The sequence below is a fragment of the Mesocricetus auratus genome, unplaced genomic scaffold (assembly GCF_017639785.1).
Source record: "Mesocricetus auratus isolate SY011 unplaced genomic scaffold, BCM_Maur_2.0 Super-Scaffold_100010, whole genome shotgun sequence".
Taxonomy (NCBI): Eukaryota; Metazoa; Chordata; class Mammalia; order Rodentia; family Cricetidae; genus Mesocricetus; species Mesocricetus auratus.
In genome coordinates this window covers 66,158,780-66,186,030 of record NW_024429194.1, presented here as the reverse complement: position 1 = coordinate 66,186,030, position 27,251 = coordinate 66,158,780, and the positions used below count along the sequence as shown (strand labels likewise).

The following is a 27,251-nucleotide window of genomic DNA, read 5'->3' as shown; positions in this document are numbered from 1 at the left end:
GCGCATCGGAAGGCAGGTGTTGCCACATGGAAGCAGTGAATGGAATTTACATGCTGTTGGCAGAATCTGAGGCACTTCGAAACTATTTCAGCATGGGGAGTATACAGGTGGTGCCAACTGAAGTCTCCAGCATGTGCAATAAATGAAAGCCACAATGGAATTAGTTTGGAATCGGATTAGTTTGCTTTGGGGAGCTTTCGAATTTGAGATGCCTAATAACTCCTTCAGGGGATTATGATTACAGAACAGGAGAATATTAGCCTGGAGCCCTGGGGGTAGAGCTGCCAGGATAGTTAGGAGCTATTAGAGGTGTGAGAAAATAAAAGGAACAGGAATGGAAGGCCTTTCTTCTGGAAAAATTCACAGAAGGCTAGATGGAATCCTAAGCCGTCATTGTTATCTCTTTCACTTGTGTCAGAACCTTCACTGAATGTACTTAATGTCACAGAACTGTCCACTTAAAAATGGCCAGCATGGGAGGAGGGGGGCGGGGGCTGGACGGGTGGCTCAGCGGTTAACGGCACTGGCTGCTCTTACAGAGACCTCAGGAGTCTGTGCACCCACATACTATCTGTTAACTCCAGTTCCAGGGGGGAATCTCGCGCCCTCTTCTGGTGTCTTTGGGCACTGCACACACATGGTGCCCAGATACACATGTAGACCAAATAAAATATACATAAAATAAATAAATAAATATGGCTAGCATGACAAATGCTGTTATGTACATTTTGCTACAATAAAAAGAATATAAGGCTGGGCATGACAACAAAAGCCTTTAATTCCAGCTCTTAGGGGACAGAGGAAGGAGGATCTCAGTGAGTTCAAGGCTAGCCTGATCAGCACAAGCTCCAAGACAGCCAAGACTACATAGAGATGCCTTGTGTCAAAAAACAAAACAAAACAAAACCAGGCTTCGATGGAGTCTTGCCAGTGTGTGCAAGGTCGTGTTTGATCCCTAGCCTTGAAAATAAGAGACAGAGAAAGGAGAGGAAGGAAAAGAAGATTGCAGAGCTGTATCACTGAACCAAACCATAAATCATCACCTACCCCAGGGCTCACAATTAAAAATATTTATTTTTGTGGAGGATGAGGAGAAGGCTAGGGACCAAACCCTACAGGTACCTGGTAAACATTCTACAAGTGAGCTTTACCCCAAGCCCTAAACATCTGTTGTTGTCATTTTGTTTTATTTTGTTTGTTTTTAAAAAGACAGTAACTCCTACAGCCCAGGCTGGCTTCACACTATGCAGCTAAAGCTGGCCTTGAACTCCTGATCTTCCTGGCCCTGTGTGTCAAGTGTTAGCATCTGCCACTACACCCAGCTTCTAAGTACCTCTAAGGATTTTTTAAAATGCTCGGCCTGCTCTAGGAAGATAAGATGTCTCCTCACTGGCCACTTCCAGTAGGCAGTCCAGGACCTCTCACTGCAGTTTCTCTGTGAGGCTTTGCTTTAAGTCAGGCCTAGTAAGCCCAGAAAATGCCTGAAGACACCAGATTGGATTTAAGGAGTTCAAAGAAATGACACAGTCTGGGGCTGGAGAGATGGCTCAATAGTTAAGAGCACTGACTGCTCTTCCAGAGGACCTGGGTTCAATTTCCAACATGACAGCCCACAATTGTCTGTAACCCCAAGCTCTGACACCTCACACAGACACACGGGCAGACAAAGCACCAATACACATCAAACAAATAGATTAAAAAAAAGGAGAGATGACACAATCTAAGATTAACCCAGTCTTATTTTTTATAAATAACCCTTCAGAGCGGGAGATGTAGCTGGGTGGTGGACCATTTGCTTAGCACACACAAGACCCTAAGTTTGATCTCCAGAAAACAAAACAACTTCTAAAAGCAGTTTCTGTAATGTGTAGTCTTCCTGCCAGCTGCCTGCGTCCCGCCCTGTCTCAGCCCCCAAATAACACACGAAACACTATATTAATTATGAAGCTGTTGGCCATTTGCTTGGTTTCTTATCGGCTAGCTCTGACTTAATTATTAACCCATAACTGCTAATCTGAGTATTTCCATGTGGTCTTCTCTTACCAGAGAAAGGGGTCCGGACCTCTTCTCTGCTTCCTACATCATGTGACTCACTGCACCCGTTTCCCAGAATCCTCCTTGACTCTTAGTCCCACCTATCTTGCTTCCCTATTGGCCAACAGTGCTTTATTTAATAAACCAATAGGACAACAGGACTTTTCCCCATCAAGTTTCACTTCCCAGGACCACAATCTCGTCCAGACTGCCTAGCTCACAGCTCTATGAATTCATTCCCCTTAAGAGCTATCCAAACGACAGGAACACAGACACTAATTCTTTCAGTTGCTTGCTTCAGACACTTTGCCAAAAGCTCCTGCCAGGTCTGGAGGCCGCCCGCCCAATCGCTCCAGGATTCGAACATGACTCTCGGTGCAGTATGTCTTTGCTGGTCTTCCTGCTTGTCCTCCTCCTGTCTTCAGAATTCTGGTCTGCTCTTTTCTGTCTCTTCTGTCAGTCATTCAGGGACTGGGGCTCTGTGGTGTGCTTTGTTCTGAAAAGCAGAAGGCTTCGGTCCCAACTGGTGTTGCCAAAGCAGTGCACTAATTCCATCGCATGGTCCTGCGTCAGGATCCGCACGATCTGGCTGGTCATATCGCCGCGGATGGTGAGAGAGCTGAAGTGATCAAAATTATGGAGTCCCAGCTTTCGGAGCCGCCTTGCGGCGGCCCGGTAGCACTTCCAGGGCTGTGGCTCCACAAGGAGGTAGTGGCAGACAGAGGAGAGATGGGCCAGGAATTCCCACAGACCATGGTCCCCATGGTTCAGGTGAATCCACATGGTTACTGACATGCAGAACACAATGTCAAACGCAGAACGCCCAAACTGGCTCAAGAAAGAACGCAGGGGAACCTTCCTGTTCCTTTCATCCATGATGTCCAGGGTGATAAAGGTCAAAGCATCGGGAAAGGGACATTCTTTTTCAGCTCTCTCCACAAGGACTGGGTCTATATCACAGCAGAGGAGACGGAGGTCTCTGGAGGCACCTGAGCAGGGCTCCCCATCACGCAGGGAAAGGAAATGTTTGTACAGAGCTACACTCAGGTCCTAGAGGAATCCAAAAGAGTCTTGTCACTGGGAAAGAAACCTCATCTTTTGAGACTGTCACTTACCTCTGACTGAAGTGGTAACATAATAATCTAAAGAGGCTACAGTTTTTCTACGAGCAGCCTCTTAGCGCCCTCCAGGGGCTGCAGGCTGTTAATGCACCTGCCCTATACCTTATATCTAATTTTTATTATTATTTATTTACTTTTTGAGTTACTCTTAAGTGGTTTATGCTGGCTTCAAACTCACTAGATAGCCGAGGACAGACTCCAGCACCTGATTCTCCTGCCTGTGCCTCGTGAGTGCTGGATTACATGCATGTACCATGCCTGGTCACCTAGTAGCCTCACACTGGCAATAGACTGAGTTGTGCAGTTGGAAATTATAGCCCAAATGATGTGGCAAAGGCAGCAAAGAGCACACAGCAGTGTTTCCCAGCTTAAACAACATGTTGACAAACTCATCGTCTCTTTCTGGGTGTCTCATATCCAAGGGAAAGGAATTCACAAGTGTGAGTGGTGTCCCTTATCAGGCAGTGGTGACGTCAGCAAGCATCATCTCGTAGAAATCTGTCTCTCCGCCTTCAGCTCTACAGCACTCACTCCTACTGTCTGAGCCTTCACCACCTCCAGTCATTGTCAATCTTTCCAGCTGTGTGCACCGACACGATTCTTACCACCTTAGCGGCTTCTAACTCGCAAACGAGGAGCCATCTCATTCCTCTCTAACCAGTCAGGAAGCCACTGCAACTAATCCAAACATGTTTTACACAGATTCTCCCATGGTGAAAAACACACTCTGTGGAAACCACTCAGATGTTCACCAACAGCAGCACCGGCAAGTAAGAATACCAGTTATTAAGACGGAATACCAGCCAGTGGTGGCGCACGTCTTTAATCCCAGCACCCAGGAGGCAGAGGCAGGCAGATCTCTGAGTCCAGCCTGGTCTACAGCGTGGATTCAAGGACAGCCAGGGATGCACAAAGAGAAATCTTGTCTCGAAAAACCAAAGGGAACATTAGTAACAGTGTAAAGTTGAGGAACTTGGCTTAATGCACCAAAATAGAATATTTTCTTTTTTTTTTTTTTTTTTTGGTTTTTATGAGACAGGGTTTCTCTCTGTATTGTTTTGGAGCCTTCCTGGAACTCGCTTGGTAGACCAGGCTGGTCTCGAACTCACAGAGATCCGCCTGCCTCTGCCTCCTGAGTGCTGGGATTAAAGGCTTACGCCACTAACGCCCAGCCAAAATAGAATATTTTTAATTCCACTACTGGCTGAATTTTCAATTCAATATGACAGACTAGAAAATCAAGTCACAGTTAAAATATATGGCAAGTTCCTTTAAAAAAAAACAAAACAAAACAAAACAAAACAAAAAAAAACCAAGCCTCGCTATGCAGACCAGGCTGGTCTCTAACTTTCCTACTGCAGCCTCTCAAAAGCTGGTATGTACTGCCTTACCAGACATTCAAGTTTTCCTATATATATATATATATATATATACATATATATATATATATATATATATATATATATATATATATATATATATATATAAAACTCAAAGTGAGAAAGCTAAACTATGTTATTTAGGGATAGAAAAGGAGTAAGACATAGTCAAAAGCGAGGCCAGCTGATACCTGTGGGTAAAGAAGAGCTTTGCTAAATAGGAAACGGCACATGAGGAAAGTTTGGGGTACTGACCATGCTTTTCTTTACTGTGACAATGGTCATAAAGGTGCTGCCTTATAATCATAAAGTACAGACTTATGTTTGATGTACTTTTATGTGGGTATAGAATTGACAAAAAACTTTATTTAAAAATTTTCGGATCAAGGTTATTTACTTATCTGAAGTCACATGGCCATAACATAGTAAGACTTAGGCTACATTTTCTTTTTCCACACCAGACTTCTCTTTTTAAAAAAGTTACATTATGCGTATGCATGTGTCTTGGTGCTTACATAGGCCATATGTGTGCAGGTGCCCGGAGATCACCTGATGCCCTGGAACTGGGGTTACAGGTAGCTGTGAGCTGTCCAACAAGGGCACTGGGAAGTGATGGGTCCTCTGCAGGAGCAGCACGCACTCTGAAGAGCTGAGCAGTATCTCCAGCACCTCTCCCTTCTGCCCTTAATGGTATACACGTCATCCAGGGAGTCAGCAAAGTGGATTCAGGGTACAGGCTGAGGGTCTGCATTTCTAATCAACTGTGAAGTCATACTAATGTAAATCACACTTGAAGGCACAAGAACCCACACCACACAGCTAAATTTCCCTCCTTCCTCCTGTCTGATCCTGTGTGTTTGAGGCCAGCATGGTCTACACATATGGAGGGCAGTGTGGCTATGTAGTAAGACCCAAATGCTAAAAAAACAAAAATTCCTATTTGGGAACAACTGCATTAGTCAATTACAACTGTGTCCTTTAAAATCTTTGGTGGTTTCTGGGTTCCTTTCAGGAAATGTTTATGTTTTCCCACATGACAGTGAAGTTTGCAAGGGACACAAAGCTGGTCTGCTTTATATCCAAAGCTCAGCTGAGCCCCTACGTCTTCCTACCAATGTCTCCTTTTTTGTAGTTTTTGGAAACCGGATCTTATAAAGCCCAAGCTAGTTTTGAACTTGCAGGAACGCTCAACCATGTTGTTCAAGTGCTAGCATTACCCGAGGGCAACCTGACTTGTGCCATCATCAGAGTAAAGATCTCCACATCTCTCTAGCTCCCTCTCTGGAGTGATGGGCATCGATCGGTCCTAACTTTGGAATCCTGGAGTAAAACTGCCTGCTCCATTAAGATATCATAGTGGTGGCGCACGCCTTTTAATCCCAGCACTGGGAAAACAGAGGCAGGCGGATCTCTAAAGGCCAGCCTGGTCTACAGAGTGAGTGCCAGGGCAGGTTCCAAAGCAAGAGAGAAACCCTGTCTCGAAAAACAGAAAACAAAATAAAACAAAACCCAAACAACCCAGGGGCTACAAATAGGTGAGATTGGCATTTCCTTATTTTGCATGTGGTTTGACTATAACCATTACACGCCTCAGAACACTTTGCGGTGGGCAGGGTGGTTACCGCCTCCCTCCTCTGGCAGAATGATCTATTTTCTTTCTTGATCCTCTCTGCTGTTCACTGCCGTACTCTGTTAGCACAAGTTTAAGTAAATACGTACTTGGCTCCAGGTCTGGCCTGCACTGTATATCTGTAAGTTTCAGACATGATTCTGTCACCCTGCCTCTTCTCTTGTAGGAACCAATGTTCCCAGATGTGGGGGCCCTCGTTCCCCAGCCAGGAGGCCAGCAAAGCAGGAGAGGAGGCAAACGCCGGAAGTCCAGATTAGACGGTCCTCCTCCCCCGCGGTCCGGCGGGAATTTGGAATGAATTTGTGGATTACTCAAAATCCCTCACTCGGTGGAAGGGCCCGAAGGGAGGGCTGGGAAGTGCACGTGTCTGTCAACGCTATACTTTAAAGGCCCACTTTGGGCAAGCTTTGATGCCACGCCCAGGCCAGAAGAACCACGGGGGACGTGGAGGCGACAACTGCTTGACTCCCAGCGCTCCGATCCCTCCCGCATCACTCACCCCGGAGTTACACCCCACGTCGAGCCCCAGGATCGGTCTCCTCTCGGGACCCTCGGGAGGGAAGAGCTGTCGAAGAAGCTCCGGGGGTAGAAGGCGGAGCCTTTGCTCGGGAGGGTGGAAGCGAGAATAATGAGGGAAATTTCCGAAGGGGGCGGCCCCGGGTTTCAGAGCTCCCGGATTCTCAGTCTCCACGGCCTCATCTGCTGCAAACTTGTCAGTCGCCGCCATCTGCCTCGGTCCCTGGGTCCGGGCGGAACCGGAAGCTCGGCGGGTGAGGGCGAGTGCAGTGCCAGCGCGCGTGCGCTTAGAGGGAGGTCAGGTTAGTGCGCTTAGGTGGGGGAGAAAGACCCCCGGGCTTTCTGGAGGCCAGGATCACTCATTCCCCTCCTTTTTAATGGGCTTCCCAAGTTGAGGCTGCAGCCTCAGCCAACTGACCAAAACGAGTTTGTTGGGGTCTTGGAAGTCAAGTTAGTCCTATTTCCTTTTGTTTCAAGCACAGACCCAAAAGACAGACATTAGTTGTCTGGGGTGGGATGGGGAGTGTGTGTGTCCTATCATAGGATGAGACTGTGACACAGGAACTTAAACCTGGTTTAGTAAGTGGTAGCTGGAAGTTATGGGTCACTTGTAGTGCCAGAAGACCTGGTGGCCCTGTCTGTCCTGCGGCACAGGCAGACATAATAACTGTCCACGGCACTCCAAACTACAACATGGACGTTTTTCAGCCTCGAATCTCCTATACTTACATTAACCCTGGTGCAGAGATGCTCGCACATCAGTGACCACGCCGTATCTATTTGGGGACAATCGATGGAACGGAGAAAGGTGTTAAATTGAAAGAGATGTGATGAGATAAAGTTAGACGAAGCAAGTTCCAGGATAACCAGGGCTTTTATATAGAGAAAACCTGCCTCGAAAAGCCAAAAGAAAACACATGCATGGGCAGGGATTGGGGTGTCCTTAGAGACCTATTAGAACCATCTTGGCACTTTTTTTTTTGAGACAGGGTTTCTCTGTGGCTTTGGAGGCTGTCCTAGCTCTTGTCAAACTCACAGAGATCCGCCTGCCTCTGCCTTCCCAGGGCTGGCATTAAAGGCGTGAGGCACCACCTCTTGGCACTTCTATAGATGTCATGCTTCAGTCTCTTATAAGTTTAGCAAATCATTGTCATAATAGAGTAGAAAGTCTTCTTAAGACAGGCTGGTCAGAACCCAGCTCCACTGCTTGACTCTGTCTGATTAGCTGGGCCATCCTCACTTCCGACTTGAACTTGCTGCTTAGACTTTGTGGTGCCATAGCCTGTGGGGCTGGAGTTATGGGTAGCGCTGAACTGCCCAGCATGGGTGCTGGAAATAGAATCCGGGTCCTCTGGAAAAGCAGTGAGCCCTAGGTCATCTCTACAGCCCGTCTACCTTTTTTTTTTTCTGACAAAGTCCAATTTTGGTTTTTTGAGGTTTTCTTTCTTTCTTTCTTTCTTTCTTTCTTTCTTTCTTTCTTTCTTTCTTTCTTTCTTTTTTGTACACAAAGGCCAACTAGTCCTCAGACTCTGACCCATATTGATCTTGACTAATCTGGAAATAACTAAGTTTGTAAGTCTCCTTGTCAGATGTACCCACATAAAGTCAAGCTTGGAGATTCTTCTTCTTAAGGTAATTCCTGGTAAGATATTTCAAATACCTTTTAGAGAACTGTCTCTCAGAAACAACTGTGATTTTATTCAAGTGTTCAGTGTGAACAACACTCCCAAGATTTCCAGTTTTTTCCATTGACTTTAACCTTCTCCCTTAGAAACTGTTCAAAATTTCCATAATCAAAAATTCCATCTTCTAATGGATGAGTAAGGTCTACATGAAACCTCAAAGTTGATTTCTTAGGCTTCTTGTCTTTCTGCAGCACCATATTGTTCTAAGGCCACGAGAAGAGCCATCTACTTTATTCTTTTTTTAAGTCATTGTCTTAGTTAGGGTTTCTATTGCTGTGAAGAGACACCATGACCATGGCAACTCTTATAAAGGAAACCATTTAATTGGGCATACAGTTCAGATGTTTAGTCTGTTATCATCATGGTGGGACATGGTTGCATGCAGGCAGTCATGGTGCTGGAGAAAGAGCTGAGAGGTCTACATCTTGATCCATAGACAGCAAGAAGAGACTGAGACACACTGGGCCTGGCTCGAGCTTCTGAGACCTCAAAGTCCGCCCTAGTGACACACTTCCTCCAACAAAGCCCCACCCACTCTAACAAGGCCACACCTCCCAATAGTTCCAGTTCCTTTGTGCCTGTGGGGCCATTTTCATTCAAACCACAGTTCCTTACTAACCCTGGAGCTCAGCAATTGCCTTCACCACACCCAGTGGAATCTGGGGATCCTTCTGTTGCCACCTCCCAGTGGTGTGACTATGAGCATGTGTCACCACAGCTGACTTTCACTTGGGTGCTGGGGATCCAAATGCAGGCCCTTATGCTTTGCCAGTGCACCCCAGCCCTGATTCCTCTTTCGACAGTAAGTATTGTTTGAGAAACAGCAAAGAGATTAGAAAGATAAATCAGTCTTTTTAGCATAATGGGTCAGAATTTCCCCTCATGTTTGAGTTTTTAAAGGTTTCTAGAACTAGGAATGTAGCTCTGTTGGTAGAGTGTTTGCCTAGCACAACAAGGTCCTGGATTCAATTCTCAGCTCAGCATAAAAACTAGGAATTCTTGCAATCCTAGCACCCTAGAAATAGGGGCAGAGGGATCAAAAGTTCATGGTCATCCTTGGCTACATAGTGAACTTGAGTCCAGTCCGGGCTACAAGAGACTCTGTCTCAAAAAGAAACCTCTTTTAGGGCTGGAGATGCAGCTCACTTGTGGGTTCAGTCCCCAGCACTTCATAAAACCAAGCATGAAGGTGCACACTTACCATCTCAGAACCCAGGAGGACCAGACATTCATGGTTATCCTTGGCTGCACAGTGAAGTCAAGGCCAGCCTGGCTATGTGAGACCCTGTCTCACAAAAGAAAGGGTTTGGGGCTGGAGAGAAGGCTCAGCGGTTAAGAGCCCTTGCCCTTGCAGAGGACCTGGCCCCAATCCCCAGCACCCTTATAGTGGCTCACTACCATCCGGTTCCAGAGGACCCGATGACTGGGATCCAGTGACTTCTTCCAACCTCCACAGGTACCAGGAAAGCCTAGAGACCACATACATATGTGCAGGCAAAACACAAATATAAAATAAATAAATCTAAAAGTATAGCTGAATGTTCTTTTAGCTCATAACTTCTTTTAAAAACAAATATTTTATTGTGATATTATTTTTGTATACTTATATGTATGTCTGTGCAGCATGTAGTGTGTGAGGAGGCCAGTGTTAGATGCCCTGGAATGACATTCGTGGAGTTATAGACAGTTGTGAGCTGCCTGCTGGGGTGCTGGGAACTGAACCCAGGTCCTCTGCAGGAGCTGAGCCCTCTCTGCAGCCCCCGGATACACACCTTTTTGTTTTCCCTGAGAACAGTATTTCGTGCCAAATCATCAAACATTTAAACACAGGGATTCTTTGCAATTAAAAAAGCTTTTATTTTTAAAGTGTGTGTATACAGGGTTGGTACAGTTTGTGTACACAAGGGTAGTGTCAGAGGAGGCAGGAATAGGATACTGGATCTCATGGAGCCAGAGTTACAGTTGGCTATGAGCTGCCTGACATAGGTACTGGGAACTGAGCTTGGGTTCAGCAGGAACAGTATATTTTCTTAACCATTTAGCTATCTATCCAGTCCTTTTTTTTTTTTTTTTTGAGACAGGGTTTCTCTGTATTGTCTTGGAGGCTATCCTGGAACTCGCTTTGTAAACCAGGCTGGCCTTGAACTCACAGGGATCCACCTGCCTCTGCCTCCCGGGGATTAAATGCGTGTGCCACCAACGTCTAGTCAGCACTTAATTTTTTTTATTACATTTAAAAAACCACACACGTGTCATGGTGTACACGTGGAGGTTAGAGGACAATTTCTTGGAATTGATTTTCTCTGTCCAGACTTGTCCGAAAGTTCCTTTACTCACTGAGCCCTTGCTAGTCCTAACAAAGGAATTTTGATAAATTATATTTTGTATGATTTCCATTAAAAAGGAAAAGGATGAATTAGATGTGGTGGTAAACTCAGAGACTGAAGAGGGAAGGTTAAAAGTTGAAGATCAGGGGCTGGAGAGATGGCTCAGAGGTTAAGAGCACTAACTGTTCCTCCAGAGGTCCTGAGTTCAATTCCCAACAACCACATGGTGGCTCTCAACCATCTGTAATGAGATCTGGTGCCCTCTTCTGGCCTCCAAGCACACATGCAGGTGGAACACTGTATGTCACAATAAATCTTTAAAAAAAAATTGAAGGTCAGCCTGAGCTATATAAGGAGAACTTATCTCAAAAAAAAAAAAATGGGCCGGGCGTTGGTGGCGCATGCCATTAATCCCCAGGAGGCAGAGGCAGGCAGATCTCTGAGTTTGCAGGCAGATCTCTGTGAGTTTGAGTCCAGCTCTGGTCTACAGAGTGAGTTCCAGGACAGCCTCCAAAACAATACAGAGAAACTCTGTCTCTAAAAACAAAAACAAAAAAACAAACAAAAAAAAATGAGGGCTGGGGAGAAAGCTCTGTGGTGAAATGCTTGTCCAGCATGCCAAGCACAAGGCCCTGGGTGTTCAGTTCTCAACACATACACACACACACACACACACACACACACACACACACACACACACACTGTATTATTGAGTATATTGCCAACAGGATAAACTTGTTTTCACTGATGTCAGTATGGAATGGAATTCTCTGTTAATAATTTTGCATGGCTGATGATTGGAAATTTTTTCTCAGACCAGATTCTGGCCTTGTGTTTATTGAAACCTTGATTCTTCTCCACTCCCACAGATTTCCAGTCCTAGATGCTGTTGGACACGTCTAATGCCCTGATCTGACCCAGATGTGCACAAACAGGCCACAACCCCAGGTGATTCACATGATGGGTGGATATGAGTACAGATGTAAATGTTCCTCCATGTGTGCAGTGAGGAGTAACTATGTCTGTGACTAGACGCTGTAATAATAGCCTCAAACGGAGGGCATTTCCAATTCAGCTTTCCTTCGCTGGATGCCGAGAATGTTCATGGCCACTACTGTGCCATGCAACACAGGGATAATAAATGTGAGTGAGGGGAAATACGTTGCCTTAACCAACTGCAATAAAATAGCTAAGTTTTTGAAATCTTACAAAACCTAATGACTTTTGGATTATTGCTAGACTCTTGCAGAATTCTCAGGTTATAACGACCCAGAAGCTTGAACTCAAACAACTAGCTATACAGGAAGCCTGTGTTTGCCCTTCACAGGGCATGTACTGGGTATCGTTTAAATGAAGAGGTACCATTCTGACACTATTGGTGGGAATATGAGTTAGTACCACCATGATGGAAAACAGTATGGGGCTCATCAAAAAGTTAAAAATAGGGTCAACGAGATGACCCAGCAGGTGTTAAGTTGCTTGCCTCCAAGCCCAATGACCTTGGTTTGATCCCTGAACCCCAGGGTAGTGTGGGAACTGAGAACTAACTGCCACAAGTTGTCCTCTGACTTACACACACACACACACACACACACACACACACACACACACAATAAAAATATAATTTTTTTAAAAAGTTAAAAATAGAATTCTCAAGGCTGGAGAGATGGCTCAGAGGTTAAGAGCACTGGCTGCTCTTTCAAAGGTCCTGAGTTCAATTCCCAGCAACCATATGGTGGCTCACAATCATCTGTAATAAGATCTGGTGCCCTCTTCTGGCCTGCAGGAGTACATGCAGGCAGAGTATCACATGTATAATAAATAAATAAATCTTAAAAAACAAATAGAATTCTCTCAGTCTGATGTGGTGGTGCACCCCTTCAATCCCAGCACTAGGGAGACAGAGGGAGGAGGATCTCTGAGTTCCAGTCCAGCCAGGACTACATAGTGAGCTCCTGTGTAGCCACGGGTTCGGTTATGGGGCTACAACACTTCTCAAATGATCTGGGCGAAGGGCTAAGGATGTAAATGAAGACAAAGACAGCGGCTCATTCTTGCAAGGAGAATGGCGTTTATTTTAACAAGAGCGGAGCATTATATACCAATAGCAGGTATGGTGGAAAAACTACCAAGGTCAGGAGCTCATGTTCCCAGGGCCCTCGGGAAAAGGGGGTGGGGTGGGCGGACAGCAGGAACTTGAATTGAGACAATAAGGATGGGCAGAAAACAGGAACTTGCATTCAGGCTTAACTGGAAGGAGGGGGACAAGAGGCATTTTACTAGAAGCTCCTAATCACAAGCTGGTCAGCAGACCCCACGAGGGAAGGGTGCAACACTCCTGTCTCCAAGTAAATAAACAATAGAATTCTTAGCCAGGTAAGGTGTTACATAAATATAATCCCAACACTCAGAGGGCTGAGGCAAGATGACTGCTGTTAGTTTGAGGCTAGCCTGGGAAAGAAAGCAAGACCCTGTCACAAACAAACAAACAGGAAACAGAACTATTGTGTCTCATATATATGGAGTCTCAGCCCACTCTCATCATGGAGGGAAGCATAGCAGTGGGAAGACATGTGCTGGAGAAGTAGCTGAGAGGATTACATCTGAATTCACAGGAATTAGGCAGAGGGAGAGAGACTCCTCCAGTGACATACCTTCTCCAACAAGGCCACACCTCTTCTATCAAGGTCACAACACACCCCTTAATCCTTCCCAAACAGTGCCTCATCCAGGGAGCAAGCATTCAGATGCATGAGACTATGGGAGACATTCTCAAATCCTTTCTATAAATGGTGCTTGAACAGTTAGACATCAATAGACAAAGAGGAGGAAGAATGTGGAGATAGAGAACTTCAACCTAAATCTCCCAACACTTAAAAAAATATTGAAATCAACAATGATGGCACATGTATGAGTGTTTGTCTGCATGTGTATCTGTGCACCATGTGCATGCAGTGCCCACAGAGACCAGAAGAGGGCGCTGGATCCCTTGGAACTGCAGTTCAAAGACAGTTTGAGCTGCCCTGTGGATGCTAGGAATGGAACTCTGGTCCTCTAGAAGAGTAGCCAATGCTCTTGACCACCGACCATCTCTCTAACTGCTGCTCTAATAGTTCAGAAGGAAAATGATTTTCAGTGTTTCATCCTACACATCGCCAAGTGATTAATTAAATGCAAAAACACTTTGAAGACATTTCTAACATTTAAGGAACCACAGGCATTTTCTTCTGTAAGTTCTTTCTTAAAAGCTGCTGTAGAGGGCTAGAGGAATGGCTCAGACATTTAAAGTCCTGGTTGTTCTTCCAGAGGTCATGAGTTCAATTCCCAGCATCCACATGATGGCTCACAACCATTTATAATGAGATCTGGTACACTCTTGTGGCATGCAGGCAGAACACTGTATGCATAATGAATGAATGAACAAATCTTTAAAAAAGAAAGTATTTTTTAAAAAGCTGCTATAGAATGTATTCCCCCAAAATGACTCAGAGAATGCACTGGGGAGAAGGCTTAGTGGATAAAGTGTTTGCTCGGTAAGCATGAGGACCTGAATGTCCCCAGAACTCATCAGAGTTTGGGTGAGGACGCCTGCAACTGTATTCCCAGTGTTCCCACGATGGGACAGGAGCAGAGGCAGAAGCTCATGGCCAGCTAGCCTGGGTGTGCAGGGAGGATGAGAGACTTGGTCGCAAACAAGATGGAGGATGAGCACTGGTACTCCAGCTTGTCCCCTGGCCTCCACAGGTATGCTGTGGCATGCACAGTCCACACACCACACACACACATACACACACACACACACACACACACACACACAGAGTGGAGAGGAAGGAATGGGCCTGGACATTGAGAGGTGCAGGTCTGCAGAGTGGCTTAGCACAGGTCACAGCAGTCTAATGATCGTGGGAGAGCTGAGGGACTCAGCCTGTGAAGCCAACAGGGCATCTAGCGAATGTAAACCCATGGGGAGAACACTCAGCCACTTAGAGAAGAGTTGCCTACTAAGCTACTGATAAGGCCTTAGAAAATTAAGAAAGTGAGCAAATAATGAACAATAGTGGTTAACATTCAGAACTGCAGATTTGTGCCAAAGAAGAAAGGTAGCCATTGTGTACAACACAGCTCAGTGGCGAACAGGGTTTAGAGTCTTGACCATGTAAACAGTGCTCACGCTTGTACAGCAAACCCTTTACCAGCTAAGCCATCCCCTCATCTCGTATAACTGCTCTTCTGTGTTTTTTCTCTTCAAATGTAATATTTTTTGAGCGTCCAATATTGGACAATGAAAAAACCAGAAGCTCCCTATAAGCTGTGGCAAAGAAAGTGTTCGGGACCATGTCTCCAGAGCTTCCCTTTCTGATTCTTAGAGAAATGTCTGTGGATTTTTCTGAATGTTGTTTGAGCTTCCCTGTGTCTTCCGGCCTGTGTGGGCTCCTGAACACAGGCAATGCACATAAACTTGTGCACTCAAGCAGGCATGTGCACACTTTGAAATATAGGGTTACAAAGGGGACAAAGAAAACAATATTCAGGAAAGGACACTTATATACCAAGACACTTCTCTCTGTCCTGTCTCCTTCCTTCATCTTTTCTGTTGCGTGTATGTGCTTTTTTTTTTTTTTTTTTTTTTTTTACTGATTTGTGTGTATATGGGGGGAGCTTTCTTTGTAATCCTTGTTGACCTGGAACTTATTGTGTTGCCCAGGCTGACTTTGAACTCACAATCTTTCTGTTTCAGCTTCCTGTTAGTAGATTTATAGGCATGAGCCACCACACCCAGCTGTATTTATGTAATTTTAAACTTCCCTTTAATGTATACTTTATTATACAAATCATATAATTATTCAGTATAGAAACATTAATAAATCCTTTAGTAAAAATTATAAATTCAGGGGACTGGAGATATGACTCAGCAGTTAAGAGCACTGGATGCCCTTCCAGGGGTCCTGAGTTCAATTCCCAGCACCCACATGGTGGCTCACAACCAATTATAATGGGATCTGATGCCCTCTTCTGGCACATGGGTATACATGCAGAACACTCATATGTAAAATATATAAATAAGCAAAATGTTTTAAACAATTATAAATTCAGTACAGAAAATTCAGTAGATAGTATGCAGAAAAGACCTAGTCTTACCCACTTTCTGCAGATAACCATAGATTTGTATGTATGTTTTGTGTGTGTGTGTGTGTGTGCATAGGTGTGTGTGTGTGTACAAGTGTGTGTCCATAGGTTGTGTACAAGTGTGTGTGCATAGGTGTGTGTGTACACAAGTGTGTGTGCATAGGTATGTGTGTATGCATATTAGAAGCTACCCTCGCCGGGCGTTGGTGGCACATGCCTTTAATCCCAGCACTTGGGAGGCAGAGGCAGGCGGATCTCTGTGAGTTCGAGACCAGCCTGGTCTACAGAGCGAGTTCCAGGACAGCCTCCAAAGCCACAGAGAAACCCTGTCTCGAAAAAAAAAAAAAGAAGCCACCCTCAGCTCTTGTTTCTCAAGTGTTGCCTACCTTGATTTTTTTGTTTGTTTTATATGTAGGGATGCATTGCCTTTGTGTGTGTGTGTATGTGTGTGTGTGCACCACATGCATGCCTGGTATCTATATTTGTGGAGATCAGAAAGGGCATTGAACCCCCCTGGACTGGAGCTACAGACCATTGTGAGCCACCCTTTGGGTGCTGGAAATCAAACCTGTGACCTCTGGAAGAGCAGCCAGTGCTCTTACCCACTGAGCCATCTCTCCAGCCGTTGTCTTCTTTGTGTCTTAAGACAGGGTTTCTCACTGGCCTGGAACTCACTGATGACCAGATCATTGGGGTCCATGTGTCTCTGCCTCCCCAGCACTGGGCTCACAAGCCTGCAGCCACAGCATCCTTTTTATGTGGGTTCAGGTCCTCTTGTAAGCACTTTACTGACGGAGCACTCTCCAGCACCCATAATTAACATTTTAGTGTATATCCCTCTCGGGTTCCCCCTATTTGTAAGCAAATATAAAATGTGTGTGTATATTCAATAAATATTTAAAAAAACCTAAAGACTTTAAGCCTTTAATATTATTCACATTCAACTGCAGGCATATTCTTCTTTGAAGATAGCACCAAAAAATAAATAAAATAAAAAGGAATATTTTGAGGGTTTCCTATTGGTGTACATTCTACAACATTTTTGAGGACTATAAGCTAATCAGTTGACAGAACACATTTATTTGGTCATGTTTAATGCTTCTTACTGGTGAGACTCACCCTTTGCATGTCTTGGTGGAATTATGTTTTTATTGACTTATTTTTTCCAGTGCTAACGATTGGTCCTCCTGCTGATGCTCCTGTAATGACAGGCTCACAGGTGTGTGCCACACACCCAGCAGTTATTTTCTAAGTAGACTTGTGTCTTCTCCAGCACATAGACCAGAAGGCACATGGCATCAACTCATACCATTTTTTAAAGGTTTATTTATTTATTATGCATACAGTGTGCTGCCTGCATGTATGCTTGCAGGCCAGAAAAGGGCACCAGATCTTATTACAGATGGTTGAGAGTCACCATGTGGTTGCTGGGAATTGAACTCAGGACCTCTAGAAGAGCAGCCATCTCTTCTGAGCCGTCTCTCCAGCCCTGCCCCCAGTATATTTCTTTATTTTATTTTATTTTATTTATTTATTGTGTATACAGTCTTCTGCCTGCATGCCATCAGAGGGCACCAGATCTCATTCAAGGTGTTTGTGAGCCACCATGTGGTTGCCGGGAATTGAACTCAGGACTTCTGGAAGAACAGTCAGTGCTCTTAGCCACTGAGCCATCTCTCCAGCTCCCCCCCCCCCAGTATATTTCTAAAGGAAAAGAAAATATGCCCACATTAAAAATGTACAAGAATATCCCAGCACTCGGGAGGCAGAGGCAGGAGGATCTCTGTGAGTTCGAGACCAGCCTGGTCTACAGAGCTAGTTCCAGGACAGCCTCCAAAGCCACAGGGAAACCCTGTCTCAAAAAACAAAACAAAAAAAAGCACAAGAATATCATAGCAATATTATTACATATAGAAAAAAGAGATAACAACCTACATGTCTCTCAATTAGCAGCTCACAATTGTCTGTAACTCCATTTCTAGGGAATTCAACACCCTCACAGACACACATTCAGGCAAAAACACCAGTACAAATGGAATAAAATTTTAAAAACTTTAAAAAAAAGAATATATATTATTAGTTGGCATTTTAGTATAAGGAAGAGTTACCATGGTAGATTCATACGGTAGAATAGTTTATGAAGTATTCAAAATAAGTGCATTTCTAGATGGGAATGTAGCTCACTTGGTAGAGTTCCTTCTCAGCATTCAGGACACCACGGTCAGTCCCTAGTGCTGATGAAACTGGGTTTGCTGGCAACACCTGTAACCCTAACACACAAGAGATGAGCACAGGAGGATCAGAAATTCCAGGTTACCCTTAGCTGTCCAGGGAGCTCCCAGACAGCCTGGGGTTGCAAGACTCTGTCTCAATAATGAAAGAAAGGAAGGGGAAGAAAGAAAGAAAGAAAGACAGAAAGAAAGAAAGGAATCTCTGAAGGCAGAAAATAAATGAGTGGCTACCCCTGGTTGGGGAGTGTGATTCAGGGTACTAACTGTAATGAGCATAGGAAAAAAAACTCTCAAAAATTAGGTTTGTTGTGATGGTTGTGTCATTCTTCGTATACATCGAAACACAGACAGAGCGTGTTAAATGGGTGAAGTATCGGTGTGTGAATTGTTTATCAACAAAGCATCTTAAACTAAAGGAAAGAGCTGGGTGTGATCCCAGCACTCAGGAGGCAGAGGGGGGAGGAGCGTGTGTGAGGCCAACTCAGGCTATGTACTGAGATCCTGTCTCAAACAAGAAAAGCAAAGACCAGAACTGTAGTTCAGTAGTAGAGTGCTTCCTGGCTCCATCCCCAGCCCCACATGAAGAAAAACAAGTCTCTATCAAAGTTTGATGGAAAAGTTTTCATCTACTGATGATTCTTGCCAAAGTTAGTCGTTACTGTGATACTTTGATTATTGCAATGTGATAATTTTCTAATTATTTTACTCCTTCTATATTATTAGTTGGGGGGGGGTCAAGAAGATGGCTCAGAGGTTAAAAGCACTGGCTGCTTTGCCAAAGGATCCAGGTTCAATTTCCAGAGCACACATGACAGCTCACAATTGTCTGTAATTCCAGCTCCAGGGAATCCAACACCCTCACACAGACACACATGCAGGCAAAAACACCAGTACACATGGAATAAAACTTTTAAAAAAGTATTATTAGTTGGCATTTTAGTATAAGGAAGAGTTAGCAAATATTTTTTCATTAAAATGGGACTATATATAAAACACTTTGTGATTTTTTTTTATTACTTTTGTTTTATGTGTGTGTTTTACTTGCATTTATGCTTCCGTACTACTTTGGTGCCTGGTGCTCACAGAGGCCAGAAGAGGGTGGCAGGCCCCCTAGAATTTGAATTACAGAGGGTTGTGAGCCACCATGTGGGTGCTGGGAATTGAACCAGGGTCCTCTGGAGGAGCAGCCAGTGCTCTTAACCACTGAACCATCTCTCCAGCCCCTTGTAATTTGCTTTTAAATTTCACGTCATTTGGCATTGTGTGTGCTAGTTCCTAGTCACCAAGCACACAAGAGGAGGAAGGAGATATTTTGGCTTCAGAGGTTTCAGTCCGTTTCAGGCAGGTGGTGGCAGAGGACAGCTCGCATCACAGAGGCCAGGAAGCAGAGACAGAGAATGCCTGCCTGTACTAGCTGGATGCTTCCCCTCCGCTCCTCATTATACCCACGTCCCTGATGATGGGATGGTACCACCCATGCTCGGTGTGGGTTCCCTGATGTTAACTCTCCTGGAACACACTTCATAGACTTCAGATGAGTCTACTAAACTCCTGGATACTTCTGTCAATCAAAGCTAACCATTACTAGCCTATCCTCTGTCAACTTGGTACCAAAATGTATCTCTTTAAACAACAGTATCCCATTCCTGACATTAAAAGAATGCCCACATCCATCTTATAATACAAAATATGTTTAGCTCATCTTCAAGGATCCTCATAGTCTTGACAGTTGCATAACTTTCCAAGAATCCAAGGTTCAGGTCTCTGAGATTAAGGCAAACTCTCTCAGCTATAAACCACTGTAAAATCAAAAAGAAACTATGAACTTTGAAAATTCTGTGGTACAGTGTACCACAGACAGACACCCAACATGACAAACGTTAGAGTCTATAGCTCCTTGTCTGGCTTCCAGGGCACACCATGGTGTAATGTAAGTGTTGGAGGACTCGGCTAGCCCTGCCCATTTAGCCTCCTGGCTGCCAGCCCTCTTGTCACTTTTCCCCAGGGGGTATCCCTTGTTCCTGACATTTTCTGATTTCTAGGATCTCTGTTGCAGCTTAGGCTCCACCCTCTCAGCAGGGAGCTTCTTCTCCATTCCATCCTTGAGCTGCAATGGGTGAGTGAGGTCGGGTCAATTCCCAAGATGAGCCCAGGGTGTCTTTCCTATTTTCCCAATGCAAGATACTTAATTTCTTTGGTACCAGCTTTACACACCTTTTTCTTTCATTAGGTTTTTGTCTCCATTTGCCCTTTATGGAACACTGCAGGTTTTAATAGTTAACGCAGCTTCCTTTCTTCGTGTCACGTTCCTTACCGGGGTTTCTTCTCGGCTGCTGGCTGCTGCCTTTCCCTCTCTGCTTCTTGACATGTGCAGGTACCTTTCCTTCCTGCTCTCTAAGGCTTCCTGCCTGCAGGCCCCTTCTCTTCTGCTCTGCTCTGGCTCCTTCTGCGGCTACTTCCACTCTCTTCGTCAGAGTTTGTGATTTCTGGACTGGAGAAAAACGGCGTCCTGTTGTAGTCTTTGCGTATAGGTTCAGCTTCAATGTGTTTCTCCTGTTTACAGTGGATTCTTCTTCGGGACTCTAGGGTGAGTTTTGTGTGGTATTTATAGGGCTCCTTGGATCTCTGGGCTTTTCAAAATTCTATTCAGGTCTGTGTTTGTCATCGTGTACACAAGAAAGTTATAGTTACATTAGAGGAGAACAGCCTTGGACCAAATGCCAACAACTCATCTAACTTCTGGAAAGTCCTTTCGTCCCAAATTCAGGATGCCCCACATGGCTGCTGGCACGTGCTCACAATAAGCAGAGTAACACCAGGGATGCTTCCAAAGGCCTTGATGGCACCACTGCCTTCATGGCTGATGATGCAAGGTTGCCTGCCCTGGACATGACATCATTTTTATCCTCTGCCCTTGCCAGTTCTCATTCGCTGAGAGACACAGACCTTGATGATGCCATTCCAGGCTTGGCGACTTCAACATGATGCCCTTTAGCCATCACCAAAGCTAGGGAGGTTGAGGCAGCCAGGCAGAGACAGCATATAGTTCTGGGTTGTGTTCACTCTGCGGTGCCAACAATGCCGGGTTTTGGTTAGTGCAAACATGCGTCTTCATTTCCAAAGGCACCCTGGCCAGAACAGTGGATCTCACCCCCCAGAACTCTGGAAATTTGAGCCACAGCTCTGCCAGTACTACCCTGAAACTTAGTACTGGTCTTGATGACCTGCCAGTTTATTGATGGTGCAGAGCTATCGTTTTGCACAAACTGGTGTGAACAAAGTTTACAGTATCTGGTAAAATGGGAGCCTTAAACACAGCTGGCAAAGTGACATTTTTGATAGGCGATTCCCCCTTTTCAGAGTATACTGATATGAAGGGATGGTCACTTGGCATGGCAGGGAGAGAAGGCCATGCCCCACACTTCTTTTTAAAAAAGATTTATTTATTTATTTATTATTGATGTCTGTGTGTGAGTGCCTGAGTATATGTGTGAAGCATTATCCTAACTGGTCTTGTCAATAAAAACCCGGAGTTAGATATTGGGGTGAAAGCTGAAAGATCAGAGAAGCAAAGGGGCAGCCACCAGTGACTTCTTCCTCTCCAGATCCTCCAACAGAAAGGGCCGAGATCCTGTCTACACCCCGCCTTGTCACTTCCTCTCTTGGCCTGTGTTGTTACTTCCTGTCTCATCTCTGTACAGACCTCTGATCTCCAGGCAAGCTTTATTTGTCGGAACACAAACAAAATATCACAACATAGTCGGGTGGTGGCGGCGCATGTCTTTAATCCCAGCACTTGGGAGGCAGAGGCAGGCGACTTTGTGAGTTCAAGGTCAGCCTGGCCTACAGATTGAGTTCCAGGACAGCCTCCAAAGTCACAGAGAAAAAGAAACCCTGTTTCAAAAGAAAAACATCACAACATATGTGCATGCACTGTGTATGTGCAGGAGCCTGTGTAAGTCAAAGGGGTGTGAGATCCCCTGGGCGTGGAGTCACAGTGGCGGTGGGCCACTGTGCAGGTCCTGGAAACTGAACCTGGGTCCTCTGCAAGAGCAGCAAATTCTCTTAACAACTAGGCCTTCTCTCCAGGCCTTATACTTCTTTTCTGGAAACACTGCAAGTTTTTAAAAAAAATCTTTCCCCTCTCTTTTTTTGCTCATAATTCTCACCACTGTAAACTCCACTAAAAGCAACTAGTAATATCATTGCCACAGCCTGAGATTTCCTCTACTGAAAGACCCCCAGAGTGGGGAGACCCTCACTCAAGTCTCGGGATAAGCCAATGCCCCAATAATTCAAGAGAGACCGTTCTTGCTGCAAGCACATGAGGTTTATTCGGGGAACCAGTGCACTGGGGCCGAGCTCATGACCCTCGCAGTCGGGGGTTTTTAAAAGGGAAAAAAACCATAAAGAATGGGGGAGTTAGGCAAACATCACAAAGGATGAGAAGTTAAATGATAGCTTATGTCTTAACAGCAAGGTTATCTCAAGCAAGCATTCTTTGGGCATTGTACAGTTAAACATTGAGCAGGAATGTGGTGAGCTAGTTCCTAGATCAGGGAGGGCTATCTTTTAAATTTATCTTGAGGTCTCTGGTTTCTCAGGAGAGGGCAGAAGGGCAAGTCACTCTGTGATGGGCTAGTCACTAGGGGTCTAAAAATGTTGAGTTGGGATCTCTCACTACCATATTAATTAGATCCTTACTTAATTCAGCCTCTCTCAGAATCTGAGAGAATGGACAACAATGTTGACATATTCATTGCCAGAATGTAACAGGAATGGTCTGTATTCTAATTGCCAACTAAATTTTAATTTTTCACATACATCATCTTTTCTGTCTATATCCTTGGCCACATTCTGGTTTTTGAGCTTCCAGGATCACTCAGGAAGCCCCATCACAGTATTCTAAGTTTTTTCTAGGCTGGTTAAACTTTACCAAATCCCTCCTGCAAAATAACCATAAAGGCTGAGGATCCACGTGGCTGTGCCATCACAGAGATGGTCTTCCTGCCACTATTGGTTTGCATGGCTCAAGATGGGAAGGGTGTATTGTGACTCATTGCTTCAGTGCCTTTGCCTCGTGGTTGGCTTGTTCCGTTTCTGTGAGCCTGAATGTCATGGTGGGAGTGTGTAGCGGAGCAGCCCACCTTGTGGCAAGGCAGAAAGCAGAGAGAAAATGGAAGGGTTGGGACAAGATCTAGCCCTGAGGCTTAGACGCTGTGATGGGGTTTAATGAACGGTGCTGGGAGCGCCAAAGGCCAGAAGGCTGGCAGGGATGTAGCGGGAAGAGACTGCGGACATGAGAAATTAGAACTGTGTTGTGAATTAGATGAGAGGCCATTCCTCTTAGATTCTAACAATGTACCCCTAAGCACCCATTTCCTGCTTCTAGGCCGGATCTCAAAGCCTCCCAGGCACCCTAAACTTTAGCACCAACACAGGAGCCTGTGGGGGGCATTTCATATTCAAACTATGAAGCACTGTGTAAATGTTTACCTGTTTCATCATTTTTTGGTGGCTGATAAATATTTAATAACACGCCACCACCATTTGTTGAGCAGCCTTTTATTACTGAATATTTACTCGTCCCAACTTTTACTCCTATGGACAATATTCCTGTGAACAAACCTGTACCTCCTTGGAAATTATTTATTTAGGATAAACATCTAGGAATGAGATTTCTAGCCAGAGAACAAATTGTCTCTCAGAGTTGTTTCCCAGACACCGATCTGACTTCATTATTCCTCTTCGTACCCACTTTTTAAAAAGCTTTTTAAAAAAATTTATTGATTTATTATGAATATAACATTCTACCTCCATTTATGTCTGCAAGCCAGAAGAGGGCGCCAGATCTCATTACGGATTGTTGTGAGGGACCATGTGGTTACTGGGAATTGAACTCAGGACCTCTGGAAGAGCAGTCAGTGCTCTTAACTTCTGAGCCACCTCTCCAGCCCTCATACACACTTTTGATGTGTCTTCTGTCGGCAGAATTGAGCTCCCTTCCTTGCAGGCATGGCAGGTTCTCCATAGCATGTCTCTTCTGTACGTCTAGGTTTTCACTCCCCACTCCCTTCCACATCCAATGTGCTCCAACTACACTGGGCAGCTAGCCATCCCCGTGTGTGTGTGCGTGTGTGTGTGTGTGTGTGTGTGTGAGTGATATGGTACACGCACATGAATGCACAGGTAACACACACATATGTAGGCCAAAGCAGGACATTGGATACCATCTTCTACATCAGTGACTCTAAACCTTCCTAACACTGCGACTCTTTAATACAGTTCTTCATGTTGTGGTGACTCCCAACCATAAAGTTATTTCATTGCTACTTCATAACTGTAATTTTGATGAATCATAATGTAAATAGCTAATATACAGGTTATCTGATAGTGACCCCCCCAAAGGGGTCAAGACCCACAGGTTGAGAACCACTACTCTGTATCTTTCTACCTGATTTCCTTGAGACAAGATTTCTCATTGAACTGGAAGCTTACTATTTCTGCTAGCATGGCCAGCCAGTGAGCTCCCAGGGTCTACAGCTTCAGGCTTCAGTGAGCTCCCAGGGTCTACAGCTTCAGGCTTCAGTGAGCTCCCAGGGTCTACAGCTTCAGGCCTGCACGACCATGTTCTTCATGGTTGCTGGGGGAAAATATAAAACTCACAACCAATCGAAGCAGCACCTTCTGCCCCGGTGCCACGATGACTTGCTCAAGGGAAAACTTATGAACCAAGGCGGGACAGTCAGAGTTTGCTTAGAATTTCTGCTAAAACTGATGGGCCAGAGGCCTCTTGAGACTTACACATATCACTTCCAGCACATTCCACTGAGCAAAGAATTTGGAGCCATTGTTTTAAACGCTCGTTTAATCTCCAGCTCCAGCAAAATACACTCATCTGCTACCAAGACCTCCCCAGATCCCATTCCATTGCAGCGCCAGCCTCAGGCCGAGGCCTAGAATTACATCTAAATCAGCTCTCTTCCGGGTTGATTTGAGAAAGATTGCTCTCAGTCTGAACTAGGAAGACACATTTTAGTGTCCCTCATACACCATTTGCCATCCTGCTGCCTGGCAAATGACTTCAGACTCAGTGGCCCCAAACCATGCCATTTAGCTGTGCTCATAGGGTCTGTGGATTAGGAATCTGGACAGGACACAGATTTGTCCATGCGCCATGGCATCTTGGACCTCAACCTGGAAGACTCAATGCTTGAGGCCAGGAGAAGCTGAAGTTAGAGTGGCTGCTTCCAAGTCGGCTTCTTCCTCATGTGGCTGCCACCTTGGTAGGCGCGGCAGGAGGGCTGAGCTGCCACTCCTGGACGAGTACCTGGCCATGGTCTCTCCAGCATGGTAGCCCAGGGCACTTGGGTTACTTACATAATGATTCAAGCAATAAAGGGAAGCTAACAAAAGGCACTAGGGGTATTATAGTAAGGGATGGGTGGGCTGGCTTCTTTTGGAAGAGTTTTTCCCAGAAAAGAGAATGGAGAGATCTGGGGTTGTGAGCTGTCTGTGGGGCGTAGGAGGGCATAGTCTGGGCGTCAGCAAACAGGTTTTCTGTGAGTAGACACATTTGAGTAGAGACGGATGGTGTATGTGAGCTGGGCCAGGCTGTGGAATTTGCCCAGCTTCACTGGAGGCCTGGCAGCGGGAATGAAGGCTCTCTCAGTCATAGGGGAGGGTTGTGTGGAATCAGCAGCTGCCTCTAGAGGGAGTGGATTGTGTAGTGGGTTGGACAGTGGCCTACTTGGTATGGCCAACTCCTAAGATCCCTCACCTCCATATGTGTGAATGGGGCCTCGTGGAAATTAATCTTTTTCTAGACTAAGGATCTGGTACTGAGCCTGTCATCCTGGATGTGCAGCAGGTTATAGGTCTAGACACAATCTTGCTCATTAAAGGAAGGAGGAGGAGAGGCATGGAAGAATCCATGTGATGAAGCAGGCAGAGACTGGAAGGTACCAAAGGGCATTAAAGAAAACTAGCAGCTGTCATTGCTCCCAAGAGAACGGGCATGTCTTGGGCCTCCACAACTGTGGTGGAATGGAGTGTGTCTGTTGTTTTTAGCTTCCCAGTTCATGATCGCGTGTTATAGCAGTCTCAGCAAAGTACCAAAGACAGTCTGGGGATGAGCTGAAGGGCTGTGGTCTGTGTTCAGGCCAGTGTTCCCTTTCCCTACCCATTCCTGCTATCAGAGGCCCCATTCCTGCTCCAGAGGCCTGAGTGGAGGTCTCCTGGCCCCCTGTACTGTACCTCAGCACTGCTTCTTTCTGGGGTTCATGAATGAACATTACAAGCCAGGTGGGTGGTACACGCATATAAAATATCCTGGCTCAGGGGAGTAAGACTGTGAGGTCAAGGCCAGCCTGGACTAAGTGGTAAGACTCTTTCTCAAATAAAACAAACAAAAAACAGGGAGGGAGGGAGGGAGGGAGGGAGGGAGTTGTGTTTTTCAGGACTTGAGGCCATGTGGTCATTGGGCTTCTTCGAGGCCATGTGGTCATTGGGCTTCTTCGAGGCCATGGCATACCTTGAATATACTGTTGCTTAATGAGAGCTACTTACATTCTCTTCACCATCCCCAACTCCTGCTATAGCTTCTTTCCTGATCCCAAATGAACTTGTTAAAATCTTGTTAGAAAAAAAAGCATAACATCCCCCCTGCAGGGTGATCATGTTTAGTGAGGGTTACCATTGCTGTGATGAAACACCATGAAGTTGGGGAGGAGAGGGCTTCTTCAGCTTACACTTCCACGTCACTGTTCGTCATCAAAGGACGTCAGGACGGGAACTCAAGCAGGGCAGGAACCTGGAGACAGGAGCTGATGCAGAGGCCACAGAGGAGTGCGGCTTACTGGCTTGCTCAGCCTGCTTTCCAGAACCCAGGACCACCATCCCAGGAATGTCCCTACCCACAATGGCCTGGGCCCTCCCCCATAAATCGTTAAGAAACTGCCCTACAGGCTTGCCTACAGCCCGGATTTTCTCAGTTGAGGTTCCCTCCTCTCACTATCCATCACTCATGGAAACCTTTCAACATAATCATGAACTGATTTGCCTTCTGATCCCATTTCTAGTTGCTAATTTGTTCATAAGCTTGGGCCATCACGGAAACTTTTCTTCCTAAGTTTCCTCTTATGTAAAATAAGAGGGTGGCATAGATCCATCCCTCCCAGCTCTCAAACCATGTTCTGCCTA

The 27,251-nt window shown here is 45.4% G+C and overlaps 1 protein-coding gene and 2 pseudogenes across 1 annotated transcript; all 3 read right to left on the bottom strand.

Moving 5' to 3' along the window:
• Positions 1-2,151: 2,151 nt before the first annotated feature.
• Bcdin3d (BCDIN3 domain containing RNA methyltransferase) lies at positions 2,152-6,902 on the bottom strand. The gene is made up of 2 exons (XM_013111034.3): positions 6,664-6,902; positions 2,152-3,084 (listed from the first exon to the last, which is right to left on the bottom strand). Exons 1-2 carry the CDS (start codon positions 6,889-6,891, stop codon positions 2,491-2,493), a joined length of 822 nt encoding a protein of 273 aa, XP_012966488.1. The 5' UTR covers positions 6,892-6,902; the 3' UTR covers positions 2,152-2,490.
• A 1,293-nt stretch (positions 6,903-8,195) lies between these two features.
• LOC101844721 lies at positions 8,196-8,562 on the bottom strand (annotated as a pseudogene).
• Positions 8,563-20,320: 11,758 nt separating this feature from the next.
• LOC110340363 lies at positions 20,321-21,444 on the bottom strand (annotated as a pseudogene).
• Between the last annotated feature and the right edge of the window lie 5,807 nt (positions 21,445-27,251).

Bases quoted from the DNA above. Each gene is read 5' to 3' on its own strand.
- Bcdin3d (XM_013111034.3), bottom strand. From the start codon at position 6,891: ATGGCGGCGACTGACAAGTTTGCAGCAGATGAGGCCGTGGAGACTGAG. The intron at 3,085-6,663 runs GTGAGTGATGCG...GGATTCCTCTAG, and splicing joins ACGTGGGGTGTAACTCCGGG to GACCTGAGTGTAGCTCTGTA.